Source organism: Anguilla anguilla, chromosome 1, assembly GCF_013347855.1.
Source record: "Anguilla anguilla isolate fAngAng1 chromosome 1, fAngAng1.pri, whole genome shotgun sequence".
NCBI lineage: Eukaryota > Metazoa > Chordata > Actinopteri > Anguilliformes > Anguillidae > Anguilla > Anguilla anguilla.
In genome coordinates this window covers 80,531,187-80,545,418 of record NC_049201.1, presented here as the reverse complement: position 1 = coordinate 80,545,418, position 14,232 = coordinate 80,531,187, and the positions used below count along the sequence as shown (strand labels likewise).

Sequence of the window (14,232 nt, the reverse complement as noted above, 5' to 3'; positions counted from 1 at the left end):
ATGTACTGCGCCGTGTGTGCTATTTGACAAATAATTCCAGCTAAATGAGGTTCCATTTTCCTTTGATTCACTTACAGACAGACAGGTGAAATCAGCTGGGGTCCGGTTTGTTGAGAGCAGAGGTGGGTAACCCGGCTTCAAAGAGTGAAAAGACTGACCACGTATTTGCTCCACCAACATGAACTAAACCAGCCGATCACAATAATTAGTTCTCCTATCATGCTGAAGAGTTGTGCTAATTAGAATCAGCTGGTTTAGGGCATGGTGATGGAGCAAATACATGGTCAGCCTTTTTACTCTTTGAAGCCGGGTTACCCACCTCTGGTTGAGAGAGAGTGTGAAAACCTGAAAACATCCGTTGAAAATGAATGGAGCTTGTTGTCCGCAAACGGCGAAAAGTCAAACCTGCATTGTGTACATTTAACCACACAATTATGGTTAAGCTGAACACATTTTCATCAAACTTTATTGATAAAAACTTTATTTTTGCTTTCACAACAAACCTACGTGCACAGTGGGTCTACAGGCCCAGGATTGTAAAACATTGACATAGACTGAAAAATGTGTTTCAAGTATTTCAATTTATTGGTGGTCATGCATGTTCAGAACCACTTGAAAAGTATTTAAGTGCTAAAAATTAAGGTGTTAGGTGAGGAAAGGGAAAGAGATATCTCTTTTTATATATATTGTATTTTCTGTAATTTTCTGAAAAGATTATGCTTGGGCAGGCATTGATGTAGCATGTGTTTGAATAAGAACTATTGAATATATTTCAACCTTCTGTCTCTGTATGATTTCGCTGACGGACTGTGCTTTCTGTCAACACGTATCAAATAAATGTCTTCAAAAAATAGATAATGAAGATTTTCAGGGTCGATTACATTGTGTGCAGCAGCAGTTTGAACTGCGAAAGCTATCTGAATCTGGAAGTAAGGAATAGCTTTTCCCATTGTGAGGCAGTTCTGCTAAGCACCCAGCAATTGACCATACAAGTTCATTTATAATTTATTACTTCTGATTTGTTTAACAACATACTGTATATCAGCATTGTATTATCTAAAATAATTATACATCCATGTATAATAATAATAATAATAATAATAAGCTAATATTGTACAATGTTTCTGTATCATTTTATTCTTTTTGTATTAGTAATATTTTCCAGAGGCTAAAAATGTAGCATTGAATACTGTAGAACCAGGAAGTCTAGGATTACTTATGCATCAAAAGACATTTTGCAAGTGCATTGGAGGGCTTTACTTTACGTGTGCCACTTAGCAGTGTTGCCATAGTGACTGTAGTAGATGTCTGATTGGTTAAGAGTGTTATATTGACTGTTGTGCAGAAGCTCCTCATTTGTCCATTCTCCTTTTCATGTTTCTCTGCTGATTGTTTGTCTTTTGCGCATTGATGCTATTTTACTTATTCTAATTAAACTGCAAAGGCGCACTCTGTTACTGTTTTATGAAGTCAATGTAGCTTGATCATCAGAGCAGCAATTGTAAGACACATTCTACATTTTTGGCATTACATTACATTACATTACAGGCATTTAGCAGACGTTCTTATCCAGAGCGACGTACAACAAGTGCATCAATTCAAGGTGCAGAGGTGCAGTAAAAACACACTAGAGTGAAGTAAGGATCGTAGTGCCAGAAGTGACCACATAGATCAGGAATCCAACCCTGTGGGGTAACCTGTACAGCAAACAAACAAACAATCCTGCCAAGTACAGAGCTGGCACTGAAATCACATTTGCCTAATCAGAATCAGACAAAACAATCCTACCAAATACAAAACTAACGTGATCGCATTAGCCTAACTAGGTACATTGAGCTAAACTAGGGGCTGGGGGGGGGGGGGGGGGGGGGGGGGGGGGGGGGGGGGGGGGGGGGGGGAGAGGTGCAGCCTGAAGAGATGAGTCTTTAGTCTGCGCTTGAAGGTAGTCAGATTCTCTGCTGTTCTGGCCGCCACGGGAAGGTCAGTCCACCAGACCAGACAGACAGCAGACGTGAACGGGAAGTACAACGGGAAGGCATGTTTGTGTTGCACATGTCACACATTTTCTGCGAAAGTTTAAAAAAAAATATTCACAGCCTCCTGTTCGGAGCATGACTCAGGAAAGGCCACATATGAGAAGTTCCTCTTTTGTGTGCATTTAAACTTGTGCTCTGCAGGCTGAGGGTCAGTGTGCAGTGGAGACAGACTGGATATTCTTCTGTTCTACAGTAAGTACATTTCTACCACTTGGCTCAAGTGAACTACAGATTAATTAGGTTGCCACTTTTATTGAAATTCAATTAAAAAGAACTGTACTGAAGTTGATTTATTCTGTCTATAATGGAAACAGGTTCAGTTCGTTTTTCTCAAGAGACATTGTGGCTGTCGGTGATTTTCTATTTTGCCTAAAGGCAGAGAAATTACAGATTGAGTGTAAACATTGTGTTTCTCAAGCATTATCGTATATTGTGATAAACTGGATCTCATACAGGCATTTTAAAGTAGACATTATACGCACTGAAAGGGCACCGCAATACGAATTAGCCTTTTGACTTTTCGCCATTTTAATCCAAAGTCATTTTGCCGTGTGGACTGAAATTGAAAGTAATTTATGCTTGGTCACATTTGAGTTGGCAATTACATAACACAAATACAATTCTTAACAAATAGCAATCTTGTAAATATATGCACATACAGTATAATGTATTGATAAATTCAATACCATTTAAAGCTATGGACTATGTAAGAACAATGAAACACCATTCTTAACAGTGACTGTTGGGTAGGGTGGGGTCACAGTGTTTGTGCAGTACCAGGAAGTCACACTTGCAAACAGCTTCAGTATAAGGGCAATACTGGAAACACGCTTTTGTAGTTTGAAGAGGTCTGATGCTTTGGCCCTATAGGTCTGAGTTTTCACATGTTCATGGTTTTATCGTTTATGAAAGTATCTTAAGAACGATTTAAAAGTATCACAAGCAATTAACCAATTGAATTATATGGAATTGGAACCACTCCAGCCAAATTATAATCCAGGATAAATGCTAAAATATTAATTTTTTCATTTTAAAATGAAATATTCGGAGGAAGGCAAATGATTAGTCTCCCAAGCCTTATTTATCTATCAATAAATGCTTTTTGCTTTAAAAGTAAAATTAAACTTCACAAATATTCATGAACTCAACATGACTAAAAACAGAGTTTAAAGATTGTGTGCATTTTCCATTTCATTGTGTTGTACATGTTTGTTCTATTTATCTTTATTAAAGATTACTGATTCAAAAAAAAAAAATTAAGAAAACGATCCTTATTCTTATAATTTTCTCATTCTTTAGTTTTATTCTCAACAAAACCCATTGCCCATTGTGAAGATGTCATGCCTTTGGGGAAAAAAAAGGAAAAATATTTGAAATTTTTTTTTGTGTGCGTTTGGAGAAAGTCTTAGAAACTCAGAGGAGTGTTGACATGTCCAGTGTGTAAGGGCTGAATGACTGTGGCCGTGTTATCTTCTTTTCTTGAGCTCATGTGTTCCTTTCTTTGGCTCTGACAGGACACTCAGTCACAACACATAACAGCCTATTTCATCTGCTTTCATTGATTTCTAGGATATATATTGGGCCAGGCGGTGCTGGACTACAGACAACAGAAGAAGGGAACCAATTCCCGAACAAATGTAATTATTTTATTGAAATATGCATTCTAAACTCTTCTGCAGTCTTTTGTCCATCAATTATTCTCTGTTTTGAGCATCAAGGCGTATTAAAGAATTATGTTTATGGCAAGATGTGTGGTTCATGGCACTCTGTAGGGCAGCCTACAAAACATACAAATGATTAATAAAAAAAATAAAAGGGTGTCAGTGCTGTTTTCTAACTTCAGTTCCTCTGCTCCTCAGAGTCATGATTGAAGCAGAGAGGTTCCTCCTCATTGGCTGCCTGCTGCAAGGTGGGTCATTAAAGGGGTGGGGTCTAACTCTATACTGGAAAGATGTACAGCGATCCAAAGGGATTATAGTATAAAAACATGATTTTTATATATAAATTTGTGGAGAATGGATGTGTTTTATATTAATTATAATTGCAGATTTAAGTCAGTAAAACGTTTATTGTATTACATTTGAATAAAAACATCCACACAGCAAAGTGTTTTGTAAAGGTCTGTAAAGGTGCTGTTGTGTGTATATAAAACTGACCCAAATCCCCATATAGCTGCTGTATTTACAGAGCTGTGTTGTGTGTGTTGCAGGTGCCCTGGGGAGAGAGTTTTCAATCCAGATGCCTCAGAGCATAGAAGCTCTGAGTGGATCCTGTGTGCTGATTCCCTGCACATTTGATATAGAATCTAAATATGACAGAGATCTGACAGCTGAGGCTAAAGGACTCTGGAAAAAAAGGACTTGTCACGGTGACACAGTGTTTGATTCCAGCGGAACTGGGACAGCAACTGAACAGAATAAAATTAAAGGAACATTAATTGGGCAACTGGAGGAGAAGAACTGCACCACAATCCTTCCATCTTACAATGATGAATATTTCTTCAGATTGGAATCCTTCAATAAAAATCTCAAGTATTGTTTTAATACAGCCGTCAAAATTAATATACAAGGTACTCAATTTGTTGTAATGCCTTTTTCACTATGAGCCGTGTTGATGTTGAGACCCTATGCTTTTAAAATTAGGTGCCAAAAATAGAAATTCTGTCCTTTATGAGAAATACACCTTGGATATAAAATAAAGAATGAAAATGACTTGTCTTTAGATTTCACGTTGTAAATACTGTGTTAGTTAGACACTGTTGGTGATTAGTGTGTGCTCTGAGTGCTGTGAGTCTCTCCAATCCTAAGACTCACAGTAACCTGTCCTCATGTCTCCATGTCTCCTAGACTCTCCACCCAAACCCAAGATAACCACAGAGAAGGTGGAGGTGATGGAGGGGACCTCTGTGAGTTTGAGCTGTTCTGCTGTAGCCCCCTGTCCCAAACTCCCCCCAAGTCTGACATGGACCCCCAGGCTGAGTGACAGTGTGGATCAACTGCAAGAGAATGAGGATCGAACCAAATCGGTGTCTTCTGTTCTGACCTTCACTGCTTCCCACCTCCACCATGGGCAGGAGATCACCTGCAGGGCACTTTACACTCTGCAACAAGGAGACACTCAGAAGACATCTGAGGCCAGTCTGACTCTCAGAGTTCTATGTAAGAGAGCTGGATTTGAAAGTATTATTCTTAGCTTTTGTAAATCTTTGAATAATAATAATAATAATAATAATAATAATAATAATAATAATAATAATAATAATAATAATTGCTTTGAGCTTTTTTCATGGTCAGTATGCTGTGCAGAATTATCACCATAATTGAATAATGACAATAAATACAATAATAAAAATAAAAACCATAAACAAGCAAATGTAAATTACCTGATGTTGTGCTCATCTGTTATAGGAGGGGAGCACAATCCTTTCTGAAAAATTCTGGTGTGGGTGCAGGTTTTTGTTTTATGCCAGCACTAATATATCTGATTCAAGACCTTGATTATTTCAATAATTAAATCAGGTGGTGTAATGCTAGGATAAATCTAAAACACAACGGACCTTTTCAGATAAGACTGGACACCCCTATTTTAAAGCACGGAACCGTTACTCATCATCAGATTGTGTATAACTCCTCATAGACTAAGAAAATAAGATTTGTATTTTTATATCTCTTAGATCCTCCTAAGAACACCTCAGTGTCAGTCAGACCCTCTGGTTCTTTGTTAGCGGGCAGCTCTGTGACTCTGACCTGCAGCAGTAATGCCAACCCAGCAGTGCAGAGATACAACTGGTATAAAGGGAATGGGACAGAGATAAACACTGTAGGAACTGGACAGAATCTCACCTTCAATGTGACTGAGTCCAGTGGCAGTGAACAGTACTACTGTGAAGCACAGAATGAACATGGCAAGGAGAACTCAACTGTACAACTGGAAGTTGATTGTAAGTTTGCCATCTTACTAATTATATATTCATTAATTTTATTTTTTGCAAAATAAATTTGCTTTATATTTATTCCAAAGTTATTACCACAGAAACATGAACACCTTTATTTTTTTCACACTGGAGTACCAGGAAATCCTGTTTACCATCTTTTAATAATTAATCACATCAGTTTTTTGAACGTGGATTGAGAGTTGATCATAACTGGAAAACATATAACAGAAATACAGATATAAATGCAATGTATTTTTTTTCCCATTAGACCCCAAGTACTGACTGGTTCTCACTGGGGATAAAACAGGCAGAAAGAGCCTTTTTTGTGATAAATGGCTGGGTGGTAGTGTAGTATAGGGGTCAGTTACCTGGTCTTGCAAATTATAGGGTGCAGGTTTGATTCCCAGGTGGAACATTGCATTGTACTCTGAAGCAGTGTACTTACTGAACTGTGTCAGTATTTTTTCAGTTATAGAAAACGATACTATTCAAATAAATAAATAAATAAAACTAGTGTTAGTAGTTCTAGTTAAGCATTTCTCCTCAATGCCCTTTTATATAAAATATAAAATGTGTTTAACAGGTACGAACAAAGATTGAATATAATGGACTTTAATGCCAACTTCCCCTGAACAGTTCTTCATGTACAGTAATGCTTTTTTCCCTCTCCATAGTCTGTACATACTGTACATGTTGTATATAGTCTGTGACAACAATGTTTTGGCAGCATGGGTCTAGTTATGTAACATCTATGTTTTTCCAGGGCAATTTTTATTGGGAGTTAGGAAAAAAATATCAAATGCATGAGTAGTTGCATTTGCACTTTGCTAAACTAAAAGTTAATTTCACTAAAAACAAAAAAGTTGTGTTTTGTAAATTGTTTATTTTACAATGACAACAGGGAGGTTTGCTATGTACCCTCATAAAAGACAAATTATTTTTCTTCCAGATCCTCCTAAGAACACCTCAGTGTCAGTCAGCCCCTCTGATTTAGTGTTAGAGGGCAGCTCTGTGACTCTGACCTGCAGCAGTAATGCCAACCCAGCAGTGCAGAACTACACCTGGTATAAAGTGAATGGGACAGAGATAAACACTGTAGGAACTGGACAGAATCTCACCTTCACTGTGACTGAGTCCAGTGGCAGTGAACAGTACTACTGTGAAGCACAGAATGAACATGGCAAGGAGAACTCAACTGTACAACTGGAAGTTTATTGTAAGTTTGCCATCCTACTAATTATATGTTTATTCATTTTATTTTTTGCAAAATAAATTTACTTTATATCTATTCTAATGTTATTACCACAGAAACATGAACACGTTTATTTTTTTTCACACTGGAGTACCGGGAAATCCTGTTTACCATCTTTTAATATTTAATCACATCAATTTTTTGAATGTGGATTGAGAGTTGATCATAACTGGAAAACATATAACAGAACTACAGATATAAATGCAATGTATTTTTTTTCCATTAGACCCCAAGAACTGACTGGTTCTCACTGGGGATAAAACAGGCAGAAAGAGCCTTTTTTGTGATAAATGGCTGGGTGGTAGTGTAGTATAGGGGTCAGTTACCTGGTCTTGCAAATTATAGGGTGCAGGTTTGATTCCCAGGTGGAACATTGCATTGTACTCTGAAGCAGTGTACTTACTGAACTCTGTCAGTATTTTTTCAGTTATAGAAAACGATACTATTCAAAAAAATAAATAAATAAAACTAGTGTTAGTAGTTCTAGTTAAGCATTTCTCCTCAATGCCCTTTTATATAAAATATAAAATGTGTTTAACAGGTACGAACAAACATTGAATATAATAGACTTTAATGCCAACTTCCCCTGAACAGTTCTTCATGTACAATAATGCTTTTTTCCTTCTCCATAGTCTGTACCTTCTGTACATATTGTATATAGTCTGTGACAACAATGTTTTGGCAGCATGGTTCTAGTTATGTAAAATCTATGTTTTTCCAGGGCAATTTTTATTGGGAGTTAGGAAAAAAATATCAAATACATGAGTAGTTGCATTCGCACTCTTTTAAACTAAAAGTTAATTTTACTTAAAAAAAAAGTTGTGTTTTGTAAATTGTTTATTTTACAATGACAACAGGGAAGTTTGCTATGTACCCTCATAAAAGACAAATTATTTTTCTTCCAGATCCTCCTAAGAACACCTCAGTGTTAGTCAGCCCCTCTAGTTCAGTGTTAGAGGGCAGCTCTATGACTCTGACCTGCAGCAGTAATGCCAAACCAGAAGTGCAGAACTACACCTGGTATAAAGTGAATGGGACAGAGATGAACGCTGTAGGAACTGGACAGAATCTCACCTTCACTGTGACTGAGTCCAGTGGCAGTGAACAGTACTACTGTGAAGCACAGAATGAACATGGCAAGGAGAACTCAACAACTGTACAGCTGAATGTGATATGTATGTTCAGTGCATTTATTGTATAATTGTATTCACCATATTATTGTTATATGTGAACAACAGTAATATTTGTAACTGTGGATCCTGTGTTCAGACATGCCTCAGATCTCTGGCTCTGGGAGCTGCAGCAGAACTGCAGCAGAGATCAGCTGCTCCTGTGAGAGCCGTGGGAATCCCTCTCCCAGCATGGAGTGGCGTGTGTCTGGACTGCGGGTCACTAACTCTACTGACAGAGTCATCAGGGAGGAGCATCTGGGGAACACAGGCCTGAGGAGCTCCCTCACCATAGGCCAATCACAAGCAGACACGCCCACTCTCCTCTGCGTCAGCACCAACACTCTCGGCTCCTCCATCCTCCAGCTCCACCTCCCGTCTCCGCAGCAACACACAGGTAAATGAGCACACATTTCTCCTCTTTAACATATTTGTACATCATGCACTAATATACAGAGGTGCCCTTTTCAATGCAATTATTTAAGAGATTGTAAAAGTAGCGTTGATGATACTGTAAACCATATAGTTAAATTCAGTTTTATGTTATTCTCCCAGGTGACATTATTTTTATATCTTTGTATTATTATTATTATTATTAATTACATTTATATAGCACTTTTCCATATGCTCAAAGTGCTTTACAGTGAAGGGGAACTCACCTCACCCACCACCAATGTGTAGCACCCACCTGGGTGATGCACGGCAGCCAATTTGCACCAGAACGCTCACCACACATTAGCGAAGGTGGAGAGGGAGAGAACATTTATTTAGCCAATTAAGTCTGGGGATGATTTTTAGTGGCAAGTTCTTGCGAGAGCCAGATCTGGGATTTGGCCAGGACACCAGGGAACCCCCTACTCTTAGCGATAAGTGTCATGGGATCTTTAATGACCACAGACAGTCAGGACCTCGGTTTAACGTCTCATCCGAAAGACGGCATCTCCTACAGCACAGTGTCCCCCTGTCACTGCACTGGGGCATTGGGGTTTATTTGTACCAGAGGGAAGATTGCCCCCTCCTGGCCCACCCAACACCACTTCCAGCAGCAACTCAGTAATCCCTGGTGGTCTCCCATCCAAGTACTAACCAAGCCCACACCTGCTTAGCTTCAGCCATTTGGCAGGAGCAGAGTGCGTGGAGGTATGGCTGCTGGTTGCAGCCATATTTGTATTGGTGGGCAGGGGTTTATCTTGTATCCCACTCAAAATTAATTTTGTTTTGAACGGCATGTTTCAGAACACAAACAAATTTTCTTTGTAACACACAGTAGCTTTGTTCAAATCCATACATGGTTAAATGATTAAATGAATTCAGTAACTCGTAAATTAGTTAATTCATTAGTTAACGTGTCCTGAAGGATGAATGTGTGCATTATTTTGGAGAGAACTGAAAGAATCAATGCTGTAAATTTTGCAGCCGGTTTCTCCGGTGTGATTGGGTAAATAAGTGCCTATATATTTTATTTTGTCCAAAGTGTGTTTCTCGGTATCTAACTGAAATGTCCTTTGTTCAGGTTTCGGCATTCCTTCACTGCTGATTGGTGCAGCTGCCGGTGCTGGTGCCATGATGATGATATGCCTCATAATGCAGCACATTCTAAAGTACGAGAAACTGGGGCCTGGACAGTCAGTATGAAGGGAAACTTCACCCTGGTTCCATGTTATTGTGTCATATTACTCAACCCTACTGCTGGGGTCATCATTTTTTAACTGTGCTCATATAGATGTGTGAATTGCCCTGTCTCGCGTCTGAAACACGTCTCGTCAACTTAATGTGTTTCTATGACATGCAGAGGTACTGTGGCAGATCTCAGAAATTGAGATGTATTTTCTGGAGAATGGATATCCACATCCTGAATAATAAAAAGTGTTATAACTGACACTTTTTCAAACCAAGTTATCACTGAACAAATCCATGTACCTATTAGACTCCAATGAAACAGTGGCAACTGTAAACAATCAGTATTCTGTATTCTGCACAAAGGGAGGCAGTTCACACAGCAAGGTGTGTGTTCAGAAGTCCCACAGTGGGGCGGTCCCTCTCAGCATTTATAACGTTTGTATCACATCACATGGTGTGTAGCTTAAGCTTAGCAAATCATCATTTGTTTTACGTTCACTGTTCTCCTAAATAAGGTCAACAGGGTTAGATTTATTGCTAGAAAGAGAGAGAGAGTAGAGAGAGAACCTCTAACCCCTCCCACCCACTACAAAGCAAATCAGCCATTATAAACTATGGACAATATCGATACATTACTGATCAGTTATGTTAATACTGTTAAAAACACATATACATAAACTTTAACATTTTAACTCCAACATACCATAAAAATTATATTTTTGGGTAACGTTCCCCTTTAATCCTCGGGTGGAATCAAAAAAGATTTCTGATTCAATGAAACTGACGATCTTAGATTGGAAGAAAACTGCAAAAGGATATTGACTTGTGATTTGCGGGGAAGGGGGGCGTGGTTGTGAATGATGTGTTGGTAATATTATCTGAAACAGAGATAATTTTTGAGAGGTAAGCTGACAGTTTCGTCTCATTACTCCTAAAAGAAAACAGATGAGCTCGGCCAATCACAGAGTGCGTTGGTAACAACCAGCAGAACAACATCAATAGAGATTGGTGGATGCTTTCTGGCTGCAGTACTTCTTTGGTTTTTCGCCATTCCTTCTCCATAATTTTAAGGAGGGAGGCTACAAACCATTCCTGTTTGGTTTTGATTTGTTGGTGTGCTACTTTGCTAAAGTATTGCCCCCCGTGATGGTGGAATTCAATTTCCAATATACAGAAAGTAGAAAAACAGGACTAAATGTTACACTGATCTCTGCAGTGATTATAATGAAAGTCGGGTGTGCATCAGCAGAATCTGTGTGCTATTCCCAGGAAGAAGAGACACAGCCAGTGTTCTGGAAGTAGAATGAAGGACAGCGAAGGGCTCATACTGACAGATGGGGTGAGTCTGAGACAAACACACACACACACACACCTACACACACACACACACACCTACACACACACACATGCCTATACAGTTAATTTTTTTAAATGTTTGCCAGAGATCTTTCTTTCCATGTCTGAAAGCATATTCAAGTATATGGAATGCAATGTCTACTAATCAGAATTAGTGGACGTTCAGATGAGGGTACTACAAGTACTAGAATAATTACAAAAACATTAAATAAACAAGGCACTGGTCCTGATAGTTGGTATCCAAAAAAACACAAACAGCTAGAGCTGATCATCTGTAAACCACTGACACATCTTAAGGGATAGCCATGGGTTTTTGCAGGAAAAAAGTTATACCTAACACATTTCTTGAGGTAAGCTACAAAGCTACATAGTGATTTGAAGAGCTTATGCTTATATATTCCAAAAGGAATTTGATACAATATCACATGAGTACATTTGTAATGTATGTACAGATGTTCTGTAATGTTTGTTATATAACGTTTAATTGTTTGGTCCCAGTAACTACTGTTCCCTTATATAACTGACTGTCAATTGAGAGAGAGTGAACTTTAGTTGCATAGACATTTTTTGGTTTTGAGTGTGTGTGTGTGTGTGTGTGTTTATTTTCAAACTCATATGTGTTTATTCTTCTGATAATCCAGTCAGGAGGGGGAACTAGTGGCACAGTCACTGCAGCTGTCTCTGTGCCTTAAACTTTTTTACGAAAGAGGACAAGTATAGTTCTCAAGAGCTCTGACAGAGATCGCGGTTTGACAATGTTACTGTCCTCCTCTCATGCCAGGATACTGTAGCTGCCCTATCATTTCCTTCCCCAATGCATTTCATTCTATGTCTCATAATAGACAAGTTAAAGTTTTCACGTTGTCTTCTGAATCTGGTGCCTCACTTTAACCTGAACTACATCAAATGCATATGTATTTGAAATATTAAATGAAATAAAACGCTTTGGATGCTGGTAAAATTTGTAAACAGATGCATATGCCAGCAGGATCTTCAGGGAAATACCTCACGGACAGAAGCGTACAATCACATGGGCGAATGCTTTCATTGTGTATTTTACTTGAAAACTTGAAAACTAATCAGCAGAAAATTGAAAGTACACTGAAAAATCCTCAATTGTTCTAACCTAAAATTTAACTTCATTTTGTTGCACCATTTTATGTGTTTTCAAATCCTTAGGTTCATTCAAATGGATTTATTCTAATGTTGACCTTTCACAAATTCACACACTTTCTTTCAACCTCTTTGGGTCAGGCGGCCGCTCAAGATGAGGAATCGATCTACGTCAACAAGACCATGCTGTCGGGCGCGGGTGCGGTGGAAAAGGGGGACGGGGGCGCCCTGCACTATGCCACCGTGGATTTCTCCAATCTTCCCGGCACGGGTGGGGAACACGGAACGGGCATCGTCCGGGGCACTTCCAAACGGACGTCCGACTACGCCATGATCCAACACAAATCCAGGGAAGAGAGAGAAGGAGGAGAGGAAGAAGGTGAGGAGGTGCAGGAGGAGATGAGGAAGGAGGGCCAAGATGAGCTGGGCACAGAGAGGGAGTCAGCCGAGGCGAGGAGCGAGAAGGAGGAGGAGTCTGGGCCGAATCTGAGCCCACAGGCCTCCGTCAACCCTGAGCCCACGGAGGAGGCCACCTACGGGAACATCTGCCCCTCCAGGCCCACTAAGAGGGCACGGCAGGGCCTGCAGCAGCCGCCCGGGAACCCTGCTGCAGAGGAGGAGCAGGAGGAGCAGCGCCAGGAGGAGAACTCAGCAGGAGGCCAGGAGGACATTTACGTGGACGTCATGAGCCCCCTGACGGAGGGTAACGGAAAGGGAACGGAGGAGAGTGAGTACGCCGAGGTCAGGAATCTCCAACAGCATTAAGATGCCACAGATATAGCCCAAATCACACCACGCTACAGGCATTATGAGAGCGTACAGCATGCTACATAACGCGTTATGCTACATTATGATACATTACAAAACGGTCCCAAACTGAAGCACAGTATCTGTCTCATACAATCTGGTGCAGTAGTGACGAGCCACAAACAGGGTGAAAAAGTCAAATCTGCAAAGTGCGAAAAGGTCGATAAATATGGTCAGAAAAACACTGAAACAATTCTAACACACACATTATTTGAATTTGGTGAACTCAGCCTGACATGGCATTAATGACAAAGTAAGTACCTTTAGTCCTGGATGCTGTTAAAATGTTACTTGAAAACATTTTGAATCCCCTCTGAATCTAAAAATTGTACTTTGAATCTGTCGTGTCTGATTTAGTTTAAAACGTCTGTATGATATCCATATGTAAATATCCATAGCTAAGCCTATCCTTTAATATTCTTCTTTACACTTCTTCTTTGCAAGTCCTTGAGTGTTCTATATCTATTTCTCATGTATTGCAATGAGACGGTTATTTTGTTTATTGTCTTGAATTAAAAGTAATAAAAGGTTTTCCCAGGTTTGCCTGTTTTTGTTTTTTTTGTTCTTGTTTTTTTGCAACCAATACAAGTTCAAACATAAAATCAGAGAAGGCCTAGACTCACTGAAAGAGAGGCTGATGACAGATAAAACAAAAGAAGCACTTGCTTTTTTTTTTTTTAATTCAGCCTACCATCCAAGGCTCAACCCCATTTCAATCCGAAGTCAACCCAAGAACAGAAATACCATCCTGATACTGATAAGGTTTGGGGAGATGCGATGCATATGCAAGATAAACTGAGAGAGGAACTTCTCATAAAGGGTAATCCTATTTTGGGTTTGGGATTTAGGGGCTGGTTGGGACAGTGCTATGTAAGGAGCACACCTGTGTTGGGAAGGGAGCGTTGGGGAAACGGCGGCGTGAGATTAATTAAGTGCTGGTTTGTG

General features: G+C 39.5%; 1 protein-coding gene across 1 annotated transcript in view; it reads left to right on the top strand.

Annotated features, from left to right (window-relative positions):
- Nucleotides 1-13,828, top strand: part of LOC118232529 — a 302,745-nt gene extending 288,917 nt beyond the window's left edge. Inside the window, 7 exon segments of the mRNA XM_035427619.1 lie at nt 5,710-5,976; nt 6,920-7,186; nt 8,128-8,397; nt 8,492-8,788; nt 9,905-9,992; nt 11,281-11,350; nt 12,622-13,828. Coding sequence (XP_035283510.1) covers nt 5,710-5,976; nt 6,920-7,186; nt 8,128-8,397; nt 8,492-8,788; nt 9,905-9,992; nt 11,281-11,350; nt 12,622-13,245 — 1,883 coding nt within the window. The 3' untranslated portion in view covers nt 13,246-13,828.
- Nucleotides 13,829-14,232: the final 404 nt, after the last annotated feature.